This window comes from Cynocephalus volans, chromosome 13 (assembly GCF_027409185.1).
Source record: "Cynocephalus volans isolate mCynVol1 chromosome 13, mCynVol1.pri, whole genome shotgun sequence".
In the NCBI taxonomy this organism is placed as follows: Eukaryota; Metazoa; Chordata; class Mammalia; order Dermoptera; family Cynocephalidae; genus Cynocephalus; species Cynocephalus volans.
Window position 1 is genome coordinate 91,343,100 of NC_084472.1, and position 13,583 is coordinate 91,356,682.

The 13,583-nt window shown below is 41.2% G+C and overlaps 1 protein-coding gene across 1 annotated transcript in view; it reads right to left on the minus strand.

Moving 5' to 3' along the window:
- MTNR1A (melatonin receptor 1A) overlaps positions 1–12,134 on the minus strand; it is a 28,464-nt gene extending 16,330 nt beyond the window's left edge. Inside the window, 2 exon segments of the mRNA XM_063076712.1 lie at positions 11,216–11,678; positions 12,122–12,134. Coding sequence (XP_062932782.1) covers positions 11,216–11,678; positions 12,122–12,134 — 476 coding nt within the window.
- Between the last annotated feature and the right edge of the window lie 1,449 nt (positions 12,135–13,583).

Genomic DNA, 13,583 nt, shown 5'->3' on the forward strand with positions numbered 1-13,583 from the left:
CTGTGCAGAAGCTTTTTAGTTTGATATAATCCCATTTGTTTATTTTTCCTTTGGTTGCCCGTGCTTTTGGGGTCGTATTCATGAAGTCTGTGCCCAGTCCTATTTCCTGAAGTGTTTCCCCTATGTTTTCTTTAAGAAGTTTTATTGTCTCAGGGTGTATATTTAAATCCTTAATCCATTTTGAGTTGATTTTAGTATACGGTGAGAGGTATGGATCTAGTTTCATTCTCCTGCATATCGATATCCAGTTATCCCAGCACCACTTGCTGAAGAGGCAGTCCCTTCCCCAGTGAATAGGCTTGGTGCCTTTGTCAAAGATCAGATGGCAGTAAGTGTGTGGGTTGATTTCTGGATTCTCTATTCTATTCCATTGGTCAGTGTGTCTGTTTTTATGCCAGTACCATACTGTTTTGGTTATTATAGCTTTGTAGTATAGCTTAAAGTCAGGTAGTGTTATGCCTCCAGCTTTATTTTTTTTGCTGAGCATTGCTTTGGCTATTCGTGGTCTTTTATTGTTCCATATAAATGTCTGAATAGTTTTTTCCATTTCTGAGAAAAATGTCTTTGGAATTTTGATGGGGATTGCATTGAATTTGTATATCACTTTGGGTAGTATGGACATTTTCACTATGTTGATTCTTCCAATCCAAGAGCATGGAATATCTTTCCATCTTCTTGTATCCTCTCTAATTTCTCTCAGCAGTGGTTTGTAGTTCTCATTATAGAGATTTTTCACCTCCTTGGTTAACTCAATTCCTAAGTATTTTATTTTTTTGGTGGCTATTGTAAATGGGCAGGCTTTCTTGATTTCTCGTTCTGCATGTTCACTATTGGAGAAAAGAAATGCTACTGATTTTTGTGTGTTGATTTTGTATCCTGCTACTGTGCTGAAATCATTTATCAATTCCAACAGTTTTTTGTAGAGGTTTTAGGCTGTTCGATATATAGGATCATGTCATCTGCAAACAGGGACAGTTTGACTTCATCTTTTCCAATCTGAATGCCCTTTATTTCCTTCTCTTCTCTGATTGCTCTGGCTAGTACTTCCAACACTATGTTGAATAGGAGTGGTGAGAGTGGGCATCCTTGTCTAGTGCCTGTTCTTAAAGGAAAAGCTTTCAGCTTTTCCCCATTCAGGATGATATTGGCAGTGGGTTTGGCATATATGGCTTTAATTATGTTGAGATACTTTCCCTCTATACCTAACTTATAGAGGGTCTTTGTCATGAATGAGTGCTGAACTTTATCAAATGCTTTTTCAGCATCTATAGAGATGATCATATGGTCCTTGTGTTTGAGTTTATTAATATGGTGTATCACATTTATTGATTTGCGTATGTTGAACCAACCTTGCATCCCTGGGATGAATCCCACTTGATCGTGATGAATAATTTTTCGTATGTGTTGCTGTATTCTGTTTGCTAGTATTTTAGTGAGGATTTTTGCATCTATATTCATCAAGGATATCGGCCTGTAGTTTTCTTTTTTGGTTATATCTTTACCTGGTTTTGGTATCAGGATGATGTTTGCTTCATAGAATGAGTTTGGGAGATTTGCGTCCGTTTCAATCTTTTGGAATAGTTTGTAAAGAATCGGTGTCAATTCCTCTTTGAATGTTTGGTAAAATTCTGCTGTGAATCCATCTGGTCCTGGGCTTTTCTTTGTTGGGAGCCTTCTGATAACAGCTTCAATCTCCTTTATTGTTATTGGTCTGTTCAAATTTTCTACGTCTTCACGGTTCAGTTTTGGGAGCTTGTGTGTGTCCAGAAATTTATCCATTTCCTCCAGATTTTCAAATTTGTTGGCGTATAGTTGTTTATAGTAGTCTCGAATGATTCCTTGTATTTCAGATGAATCAGTTGTAATATCGCCTTTTTCATTTCTAATTTTTGTTATTTGAGTCTTCTCTCTTCTTTTTTTTGTTAGCCATGCTAATGGTTTGTCAATTTTATTTATCTTTTCAAAAAACCAACTTTTTGATTCGTTGATCTTTTGAATTGTTTTTTGGTTTTCAATTTCATTCAGTTCTGCTCTGATCTTAATGATTTCTCTCCGTCTGCTAACTTTAGGATTGGATTGTTCTTGTTTTTCTAGTTCTTTAAGGTGAAGTGTTAGGTTGTTCACTTGCCATCTTTCCATTCTTCTGAAGTGAGCATTTAATGCAATAAATTTTCCCCTCAATACTGCTTTTGCAGTATCCCACAGGTTTTGGTATGATGTATCATTGTTTTCATTAGTTTCAATAAACTTTTTGATTTCCTGCTTGATTTCTTCTTGGACCCATATGTCATTAAGTAGAATGCTGTTTAATTTCCATGTGTTTGTATAGTTTCCTGAGTTTCGCTTGTTATTAATTTCTAGTTTTAATCCATTGTGGTCTGAGAAGATACATGGGATAATTCCAATTTTTTTGAATTTATTGAGACTTGATTTGTGACCTAATATGTGATCTATCTTGGAGAATGATCCATGTGCTGATGAGAAGAATGAATATTCTGAGGTTGTTGGGTGGAATGTTCTGTAGATATCTGCCAATTCCAATTGGTCTAGAGTCTTGTTTAGATCTTGTGTTTCTCTACTGATTCTTTGCCTAGATGATCTGTCTAATATTGACAGTGGAGTGTTCAGGTCCCCTGCTATTATGGTATTAGTGTCTATTTCCTTCTTTAGGTCTAATAGAGTTTGTTTTATAAATCTGGCTGCTCCAACATTGGGTGCGTACATATTTATGATTGTTATGTCTTCTTGATGGATCAGTCCTTTTATCATTAAGTAGTGTCCCTCATTGTCTCTTTTTATGGTTTTTAGTTTAAAGTCTATTTTGTCAGATATAAGAATAGCCACTCCAGCTCGTTTTTCTTTTCTGTTTGCATGGTAAATCTTTTTCCATCCTTTCACTCTTAGTCTGTGTGAATCTTTATGGGTGAGGTGGGTCTCTTGTAGGCAGCATATAGTTGGGTCCTGCTTTTTGATCCAGTCAGCCAGTCTGTGTCTTTTAATTGGGGAATTTAAGCCTTTAACATTAAGAGTTGTTATTGAAAGGTGTTGATTTATTCTTAGCATTTTATTGGTTGTTTGGTTGTCTTAGGTGTCTTTTGTTCCTTGCTTTCTGATTTACTGTTTGGTTTCTTTGTTTGTTGGTTCCTTAGGTTGTAGATAGTGTTTTTGTTAGCTTGTTTTCTCTTCATGAATGCCATTTTTATTGTACTAGCGGGTTTAGATTTTTCTTAGGTTTTTATGGCAGTGGTAGTTATTTTTCAGGAACCAAACCCAGTACTCCCTTGAGGATTTCTTGTAAGGGTGGTCTTGTGGTAGTGAACTCCCGCAGTTTTTGTTTGTCTGAGAAATATACTATTTGCCCCTCATTTCGGAAGGATAGCCTTGCAGGGTAGAGTATTCTTGGTTGGCAATCTTTGTCTTTTAGTATTTTGAAAATATCATCCCATTCCTTTCTAGCTTTTAGGGTTTGTGATGAAAAGTCTGATGTTAACCTGATTGGGGCTCCCTTATAGGTGATTTGACGCTTCTCTCTTGCAGCTTTTAAGATTCTCTCTTTGTCTCTGAGTTTTGCCAATTTGACTATGACATGTCTTGGAGAAGGCCTTTTTGGGTTGAATACGTTTGGAGATCGTTGAGCTTCCTGGATCTGAAGATCTGTGATTTTTCCTATACCTGGGAAGTTTTCTGCCACTATTTTGTTGAATATGTTTTCAATGGAATCTCCATTTTCCTCCCCTTCTGGAATACCCATGACTCGGATATTTGAGCGCTTGAGGTTGTCTGATATCTCTCTCAGATTTTCTTCCATGTTCTTGATTCTTTTTTCTTTCTTTTTGTCTGCTTGTGTTATTTCAAACAGCCCATCTTCAAGTTCAGAGGTTCTCTCTTCAACTTCGACAAGCCTGCTGGTTAAACTCTCCGTTGTGTTTTTTATTTCGCTGAATAACTTCTTCAGTTCAGCAAGTTCTGCTACATTTTTTTTCAGGACATTGATTTCCTTGTATATTTCCTCTTTCAGATCCTGTATACTTTTCCTCATTTCATCATGATGTCTAGCTGAGTTTTCTTGTATCTCATTCAGTTTCTTTAGAATTATCACTCGAAATTCCTTGTCAGTTATTTCAAGGGCTTCTTGTTCTATAGGATCTAGAGTATGAGATTTATTAACTTTTGGTGGTGTACTTTCTTGATTTTTTGTATTTCTGGTGTCTTTTTTTTGGTGTTTATTCATTGTGGCAGGGGGTTTCACAGTCCACCGGTTTAAGACTAATGACTAACTAGGATGTTGCTGTTGTTGCCAATTTGGTATGGCTCCCGCCGTGACTGCTCAGTTGGCCTCTAGTGTCTTGTGTGTGTGGTTGCCTCGGGTCTTGGGCTTCTCCGGGGATCCACCTTTCTGGTCAGCTTGTACTCTGCTGGGCTGGTGGATCACGTACCACAGGGTGTGTGATCTCTGTTGAGCTTTCACTTTCTGTACAGGACTTCTCCCCGTTCCGTGTGCTCTGGCCCAGGCTGTTAGATCGTGCAGTGGCGACCCCACCGGGTGTGTGGTTTCTGTCGAGTCTCCGCCTCCCTGGCCGCACGTCTCCCCCCTCTGTGCACACTGTGCTGGGTTGGGGCGTGTCTTCTGCACCCCTCGTCTATCAGCTGGGCCTTCAAGACCCTGCTCAGCACCGCCTCGCCCAGGAAGTCTACCAGGTTTCTGCTAGGCACAGACGACCGGTCTCTCTGGGTGCCTTTGTAACACTGTGTAGATCTTTCTCGGGTCTTGTTCACCTTTGTATCCCCCCGGTATAAACCGAGTCTAGTGCCCGCCTGCAGCCTGCTCTCCGGCAGGTTCAAGCGGACCTGGGAACTCTCCTACCACACTATTCCCAACCAGAAATTCGTTAGGCTTTTTTCCAAACTGGTGGTCGCAGAGATGGTATCTGCCTCCCAGTAACAGGAAGTTTACCAGGGCCGGAGTCCAGGGTGTGGTGGAGTGACAGTCGGCCCGCCCGTACTTCCTAGCCCTCCCAAAACTGGTCGGGACGCCCCACACCCCCAGCCCTGCCAGAGAACCGTGGAGGGAGTGGGAGAGGAGGTCGGCCCGCAGGGTCCGGAAAGCCCTGCGCCAGGCCAAGCAAATGGGCTCAGTGATGGCCGAGCAGGGCGGAGCTGCCCACACCTGGGAAAATGGAGGCAGCACCGGGGCAGTGAGTGGCCTGGTGGTGCAGTCGGGGAGCCGCGTGGGCAACCACCCCCCGAACAGAGCTGTGCCAGGGATCACTCACAGTGCTGTGCCAGGTCGGGCGCTCGCTCTGTCTCTGGTTTGTTGCCTTCCGTGTTCTCGGCGCTGCCGCCTCGGGCTGTTCAGTCGCGGCGCCGCTCGGGCGCTCCCAGGAGTCTTCTTTAATGCCAGCCTGAAACCTCGAATCTTGAATAGGGCAGCTGGCCGCCTTCAGTGCGGCCCCAGCCTCCGGGATCCTGGCTGCATCCACAGCAGCCCTGGCGCCGTGTTCCCTGTTTCAAGACTCACTTTTGCAGCTAAGAATCAGTTCTTTTCCTGCTCCACACTTCAAAGCTGTTGCCTGTAAATGAGGCAGCCTCTCCTGCCGGGGGCAAAGTGGCGTTGAGCCCCCACGACCGGCCAGCAGCAGCAGTCCTCCCTTAAGAGATGGCCAGAGGAAGGTCCACAAGTTTCCCGGCTGCCTGAGGCCCAGTGGCCACCTTTTCCACCTCAGCTACTCCGCGCCAGCCGCCGCAGCCGCCGCCATCTTGAAACCGAGAACTATAAATAAATTTTTTAAAAATTGTAGGATTAAAAAACTAAATATGAGTGCTATAAATTATTTGTATTTTAAGTGGAAGTGTTCACCAAAAGATGGCCAGAAGTTTTTGCAAAATCAGTTAAGAATCAGTACGTTAAGAAGGCTAAAGTTTTATCATGAGAGGTTTAGACACCAGACCAGATTGTTGGGAAATATTGTATATTTGTTCTAATTGCCTAATCCTAGAAGTTAAATTTTTATTACAATTCTATTTACCTTATATCTGATGTCTGTGGATATTAAGTGCATCACAGGAAAGCATCATTTACAGTGAGAATAGAATATAAGATGCAAAATAAGTCTTTATGAAAAACATAGTAAAAAGATAAAATGATTCAAAAATATTGTTCAAAATGCATAGTTTTTAATCTTTCTTTTAGGATTTGGGCAATTGGATAATGTATGGATATTTTGTTTTGTTTCATATTTTTGCTTTTGAAGATCCCACAGGGCACTGGTCTTCAAATCACCAGTAAACCATGTGACTAGCCAGTTCTAGGACCTCAATACAGACATCCCAAATTGACGTTGCAGGAGAGATGGTCTGATTCTCTATTTTAGAATTGCTAGTGAATTTCATAGCATTATAATTTCCAACTCCGTAGTGAGTTTAATAATCATGAAAATCAAAGGATATTAGAATCAGAAAGAACTTTGCCGGTCTTATCCAGCCCCATCAATGTCCTGATGTGAAGAATAGCCCGAAGTGATAACTCTAAATTAAGATCCATGCAGTAAAAGGCCCTGGAGTCCTGATTCTCGATCCATTCTCTTTACAAGCTCCTTCAACACTTCCCTGTACTATCTGATATGTTCGTCCCCAACACAGCACTCGATTTACGAGCAGCTGCACATACTTTTACTCGTTTCTGCTCATCCATGACACAAAATCATCCTCCATCATCATCTGTTTTTATTTACTCTGAGCCCTCTCCTGACATTTCCGGGGCAGTAAGTGAAGCTTCCTCTGGTGCCTTCTACACGACTCTGTCCCATTCTCACAGGATCCCAAGAGGCTCAGAACTCAGATCAGAGTGAGGCAGGTTGCTTCCAGGGGCTCACAGGTCCCAGGTGGACCAGCAACTCTGAGTATTATTTCAGTCACCTTGTGGATTTGCATGATTTTGTGGATTTGCATGATAATATAACAGCCAAAACATCATATAAAATATTCTTTAAAGAAATTTAGAAATAAACTTCTAGAATACTTGTATAACATGTTTATAAGTTCAGGGCTGTCTTTTTTTATTTTTTATTTTTATTTTTGCTGGTGCACAACAGGCATAGTTAGGAAGCAGAGATACAAGAGTTATCTCTACTGAGATAGACTCCAATTAAGGTGATAAAGAATATTGGAGGTCAAGGAGTAAAAAACAGACAACAGGAGAGGAGAAAGAGAAAAAACAAGGGAAAAGAAGAGAGGAAACAGGAAAGGAGAAGAGAAGAGGTTATGGTGAACAGAACAGCCAAGGGCTCAATCAAGGTATTGATGAATACACTCGGTGGGACGTAGGCTGGAGTACTGACGAGCTAATGGTGACGGTGGGCCAAGGGGAAGGGGAAGGCAGTGAGTCTCAGCCTTCACGGCCTGAGTGATGGATATAAGCAGAGTCAAGTCCAACACAGGCAATGATTTGTTCGTGGACAGGAAAAGAGAAAAAGATCAAGTTGTCGGTGTTCAGTACCTAGACTTGGTGTTAAGTTCTAGTTCAAGTTGTGGATAATAGTACCTCCATCTGTCAACACCCTTTCTTTAAGTCCTTTCTGAAGAGTGATGGACACACATATATGCATATGTAAAAATACACTAAGCTGTACAATTAAGTTTTATGCACTTTATTGTATGTAAGTTATACTTCAATTTTAAAATACTTTATTTTTAGTAGGATGCCTAGGACTTGTACACATCTTAAAACAGCCCTAGTGCATCCAAGGTTTGAACTCATATCTCTAAGCCAAAAGTTCATATTCTCTCCATATTCTATGCCGCCTCTCTGAGTGGCAATGCAGGACAGATATAGGTAATATTCTACACAGACCTGAAAGAGGCAAGTGCAAGAGTGGCATAGCACAGTGTCAACCATATGGTCATAAAGTCATTTTGAGGAACAATTTTTTTTTTTTTACAATTACTGACAGTTTATCCTGCTGTGCACCCAGATTAAAAATAACAACAATAATAATGATAATCCACTTTAGATGGGTATCTTTCTAAAATGTATTATGTCCTTGTCTTCTTGAGCAGAACATACCGTACAGGACTGGACCTTTCCTTGATGGATCAGGATCATAATTAATAAATACATTATTGTGTTGTGCTGTTTTCAGGAGCAGTTAATGGTGAGCTGGGTTGTTTGCTTCTTCACAATGTGCCCCCAAAAGGTTGAGCTTCTTCAGTTTTTCAGACCTGCTTTTTATGAGTCTGTTTCAACTTTGTCGTTTGCCACCATGAGCTGTTCAAGTGTGTCAATCTTCCTCCTGATTTACTGCTTCTAATCAACATGGATCTGGACACTAGCGTCACAGTTTTGTGGAACTCCTAAGTTAGAACAAGTTGGCTGTGGGCAAAAGCCTGTTATTTTTTTGCTACATTCTACAAAGGTCAAAGTGCCATATCTTTGAATTTTGAATGGGCAAGATTATCATACTCTTGCTTTATATTTTCTTTAGTAAAAGTTTAAAGTTAATGTCCATATAGAAAAGTGCACAAATCATAAGCTCAACCATTTTTAATAAACTGAAAAAAAAAAAAAACCCAAACTCAAACACATTACATTATTTGTTTTATCCTTTTCAACAATCGTATAAGAGTAAAAGATTTGGTATTATCTGTTTTGACAAATGTGGAAAAGTAGGTTTGGGTAGCTTAACGGATTACTCAAATCAGAAAGTAGATAACAAGGATTTATAATCCTACTGTTCCACTACAGAAGAAGACTTCCCATTATGCTATGAAATTTACTCAGAAGATGGAATGAGGTCCTATCAATTCTAGTATTGAATTTTGGACATATCAATTCTAGTATCTAATTTTGGACCTGAGCAGAACAAACTTCTGCCAGCATCTAACACCCTAGGGATTGTTTGGAGCTTGTATCTGCTCTGATTATCCAGTGTCCCTGCCATGCAGGTTGTTAAACATTTTGCATTTCTAGCCTGGGAAGTCAAAAGCCAACTGTCAGGAAAATAGAATAATTTAATCAGGCCCCCTCTCATTAGGTCCGGTTGGGGGTGGTGCGGCACATCCTTTGTAAATGAGTTGTGTGTGCGTGGAGTTAGTGCGCATGTGCAGTGCTGCAACTTGGCTGGCGTTTTTTTTACTGCCTCGGGCATCTTCCCTGTGTGGCCATGCTCTTCAACCAAGACTCCAGGGACCTTTTTGCTGGTTATCTAGCTCATAGACCTGCATGTCAGGGGTCTGGTGACCCAGCCTGGCATGTGAAGGGTTTGTGACCCAGTCTGGACAACAGGCTTGAGGGGTCTGTGAGCTCCAGACCCAGCCCTACTCGACACCAACACATCTCCTTGGGGGAGGAGGGGCATAAATAACTCTGCAATTATGACAGATTTCCAAACGAAAGTACTAGTTCAAATTTAGATGCCTTAGTGTTCTTATCTTATTTTTTCCATTCTCTTCTTTCCTTCTTTTCATCCTTAAAGCCAGTAAAATAAATATAACTAAAATGGAAGGACTGAACAATCATATGAACTTTTAATTAGTATCCTAAAACTCAGTTTGAATTGGCTATCTCTACCAAGGTTTCGAATGACTACCCATTCTAGAAAGCTCCAAATAGTTTGAATTGCAACAGTGGTACAATCTGAACAAAAAGTCCCAATTATAAAATTGTGAAAGTTCAAAAACTTCGAAGATTAAAGTTCACTAAGGGTCTCCTAGTCAGCTACAGGAATGTAGTATTTTGCAGAGTGCCTTCTCAAAAAGTTCTTTTGCAAATAAACAAAATACAAAATAGTGTGAACGAAGCACTTTTCATAATTTCTTTTTCATGGAGCACAAGAAAGAGAATTGTTCCAAGCATGTGAGTATTTTTTAAGTGAAAATTTCCATAGGATTCAAACTTTCCAAGTGCTATGGTCATGGGCAGCAATTTAGCAGGGTAGCTCCAGAGGCAAGCTCTGTGAATGAAACCCTGTTCACCACCTACGGTTTCCATGATCAGTGTGTCTCTTCAGTTGCTCCTCTGTATAATGGGGAACAATGGCACCCCACTACAGGGCCCACCTGAGGATTCAGTCAGTTAACACAGTGCTCAGAATCACCTCTTGCAGTGGAAAACTGCTGTTATTGCTAGGAGGGAATGGGCCTCTTCTTGAAGTTTAAACCAATCATCTATGAAGTAAGGTTATTCAATTCACTCACTTAAACTCAATTCATATTATCAGGTGCTTATTAACTAATTTGTAAACTATGCACTGTCCCAAGCATTACGAAAAGAAAAAAGGGTGTGTGTGGGGGGGGCTGCCCCAAAGGAACTACACAAAATTAGAGCTTTCATCAACTTTCTGGTTAGAACAAAACTATTGCTTTTGGCAAACATTTAAGTGCATGGTTCCTTCCCTGTCCCTTCTCCCAGAGGTTTGCCTCCAAATAAAGGACAAGACACCAAGCACCTAATCATCACTTAGGGGTCTGAACATCCAGTGTCCTACGGAGAAACTGTCCAGAGGCTCTTACTGTCCAGGATAGACCAGTTTCAGCTCATTGCTGGGAGGAAAGAGCAAGTTTAACTCGAGCACAAAATTAGCTTTACTGGTATATTATATGTAAATGTGCTCTTTACTACAACTTCTATTTTTAAAATGTAAACATGGAGAGGAGAAACACAGTGGCTTTGCAAAGCATGTTTACCAGAGCCAGGATCTTTTTCAATTGTATGCTCATAACTGAAAACTACTGGGGACAAAACTAAAACAGCTGCTGTCTCTATCCCGGTTTCAAATTATCACCTATCATTTTGCCAGTTTATACATTTTCTTGGATTTGAACAAAGTTGGGAAAACTAAATGAGATATAAAACCAAGCCATTAAAAACGAACATATGTTCGTGGGTTTTATGTGAAAGGGCTTCCTGGGGAACTTGGGCAACCTGTGCGGGGGCCTGTCACTCTCATAAACCTCAGCAATGCAAACCAGACAGTGGGGTTTCCCCGAAAGTAAAGCGACCCCGACTCTGGCCAAGTTTTCTACCCGCTGGCGACTGAGACCCTGACTGTGTCCTGAGAACGGCATGACCCCCGCCCCAATAAAGGGTCAGGCTAGAGGAAAAGTCAACCGACGGGCTTCACTATAAGGACAAGTGACTTAAGGTCCCCAGTTTGTACGAAAGGAAGCAAACGTGTGCTGGGGAAGGGCCCTCGACAGCGGAGGGTGGCAGCGAGGGGACAGGACGTCCACGGTGATGGTGAAGATGAGGACGAAGGCCAGCGTGCAGGCCAGCCACGAGGGTCGCGGCCGCGCGCTGTCGTTGTCCCGCACGGTGTTCCTCACGGTGGCTCCCCACTGTCCTCCCCGCCCCTGCTGCCCATCCCGAGCACTCCTCCGCGGCCGCACGCGCGTCCCAGCCTGGGGACCCCTGGTGTCCGCCGCGACGGAACTTGCACTCCCGGGCTCACGGCCCGGAGCCCGCAGCACGTGCCCACAGCGCCCCCGTGCGGAAAGCCCGGCCCAGCCGCCGGCGCCCTCGGGGGCAGGGAGCCCGGGGGGAACTTCCCTGGTGGGGATACCGCGCGTGCATTCACTGGGTCCTCTCTGGGAGGGGATCTGGCACCCGGCGGGGCCAGACTGCACGGGCTCGGATCCGAACTCGGAGTGAGGCAAGTTACTTAGCCGCTGGCTGCCCCAGTTTCCTTATCTGCAAAATGGGAGTAAAATAGTGTTTAACTCATCAACCTCACAGTTAGCAAGAGGTGAAAAAAATCAAGGAACTTTTCAATGGGGTATTGTACCATGGAGCATTGTGCTGATGTTTCCGATAATGAAATGAAATGAAAAAAGCAAAATGTAAGAATCAATATTTGCAGATAATAGGAGTGTATTACTTTCTTTCCTATTATCTGCAAATATTGATTTTTACATTTTGCTTTTTAAATTTCATTTCATTTTAATTTCATTTTCATTATCTAGGACACATAATTAGGTAGAAGATCTGATACACGACAGCAATCGATGTAAAATTGCTAGGAAATGGCTTAACCACTGTGTGCAGGGCAGAGTGAAAAAAAAACAACAAAAAACCAAAAACTCAAAACTTTCTGAGGATCATGAAAGAAAACTTAAATGAGAGACATACCATGTTCCTGCATCGAAAGCTTGAAATTTTCCCTTTTCCCATACACGTTTTGCCAGCCCAATAAAATACCAAATGACTCTACAGTTCTTACGAAAGAGTAAAAAGATGTGTACGAAGAAGGATTTGAATAAGATGAGTGAGAGGTGTGACCTACCAATATTAAAATGCGCACTAAAAGTTTCAGTAAAACAGTGTTAAGTTCAACAATTCAAGAACACATAGACAGAGATTTGATAAAGGTAACATTTTAAATCAGTGGGGGAGGGATGGCTTATGAAAACAAAGATGCATTTAAAGAATTGTAGGTAAATATTTATATAATCTTGGGGTGGAAAAGAACTCTCTAAGCACGGAAAAGAAAAAAGGACAGAAGACAATCATAATCGTAGGAAAAACAGTAGCAGCTACCATTGATTGAGCGCTTGTCATTTCCCAGCTCTTGGACAAGTACTTTTCATGCATGTAACAATCCTACAAGGTTTGGCATTGCTAGTACCATTTTATGGTGAAAAACCTGTAGAGTTGAGAGGTTAAGTAATGCACCTAAGTCACAGAGCTAGTAATGCGTGCAGGCAGAATTTGAATTTTGTTCCCTCCAACTCCAAAGCAACAAACCTCATTGCTAAGTGATAGTGAGTGTCAGTAGTGATAGATTTGACTACAGAAAAGTTAAACCTGCTTTACTCAACAACACAAAACAAAACAAAACAAACAAAAAAACACCACAGGCAAGTAAAAGCCAAGTAAACGGGGGAAACAATTTGTGACATATCTGAGTGACAAAGCATTAATGACATTCATTATATAAAGAAGCCTTTCAAATAAACAAGGAAAAAAACCCAGTCGAAATAGATTTAAAGGTCATAATTAGACAATTAAAAACTAAAAATTTATATGTAACCTTTCTTTTAGAAAAACACTTAAAATAATATAGTGAGTTATCATTCCAGCTGTCACTTTTGAAAACATTAAAAATGATAGTACCAAGTGTGATCTAAAAAAATAGAAAATTCCTATACCCTACATACAAAAGTCTTAAAACTGTACATACCCTATTACCCAGTGATTCTTCTTAATAAAAAAACAATTGAACAAACATTCAAATGTATAAGAACACATAGTTGTTCCTCACAGCATTGTTTGTAATACTTAAAACCTAAACCTTCTGTAATTGGATTTTGATAAACAAATTAATGCAAGCAGTAGATTAAATACAATGGCACAGGAGGCTAACTCTCTTCAGAAGGGGTGACATACGCAGTGGTGGAGGTGCAGATAGAAAAACTCACAATCTTTCTCACCTGGGAAATGAGAAAAGTGAAACTGGGAAATCAGGAACACTGAAAGGAATGTGGAAATTCCAGAAAAGAAAGAGCCAGGGAGGGGATCCGCAAACTCTGAATGTCCACATCAGAGATGTGAGTGATCCCTGAACCATGCAGAACCATGCACGTGAGGAACA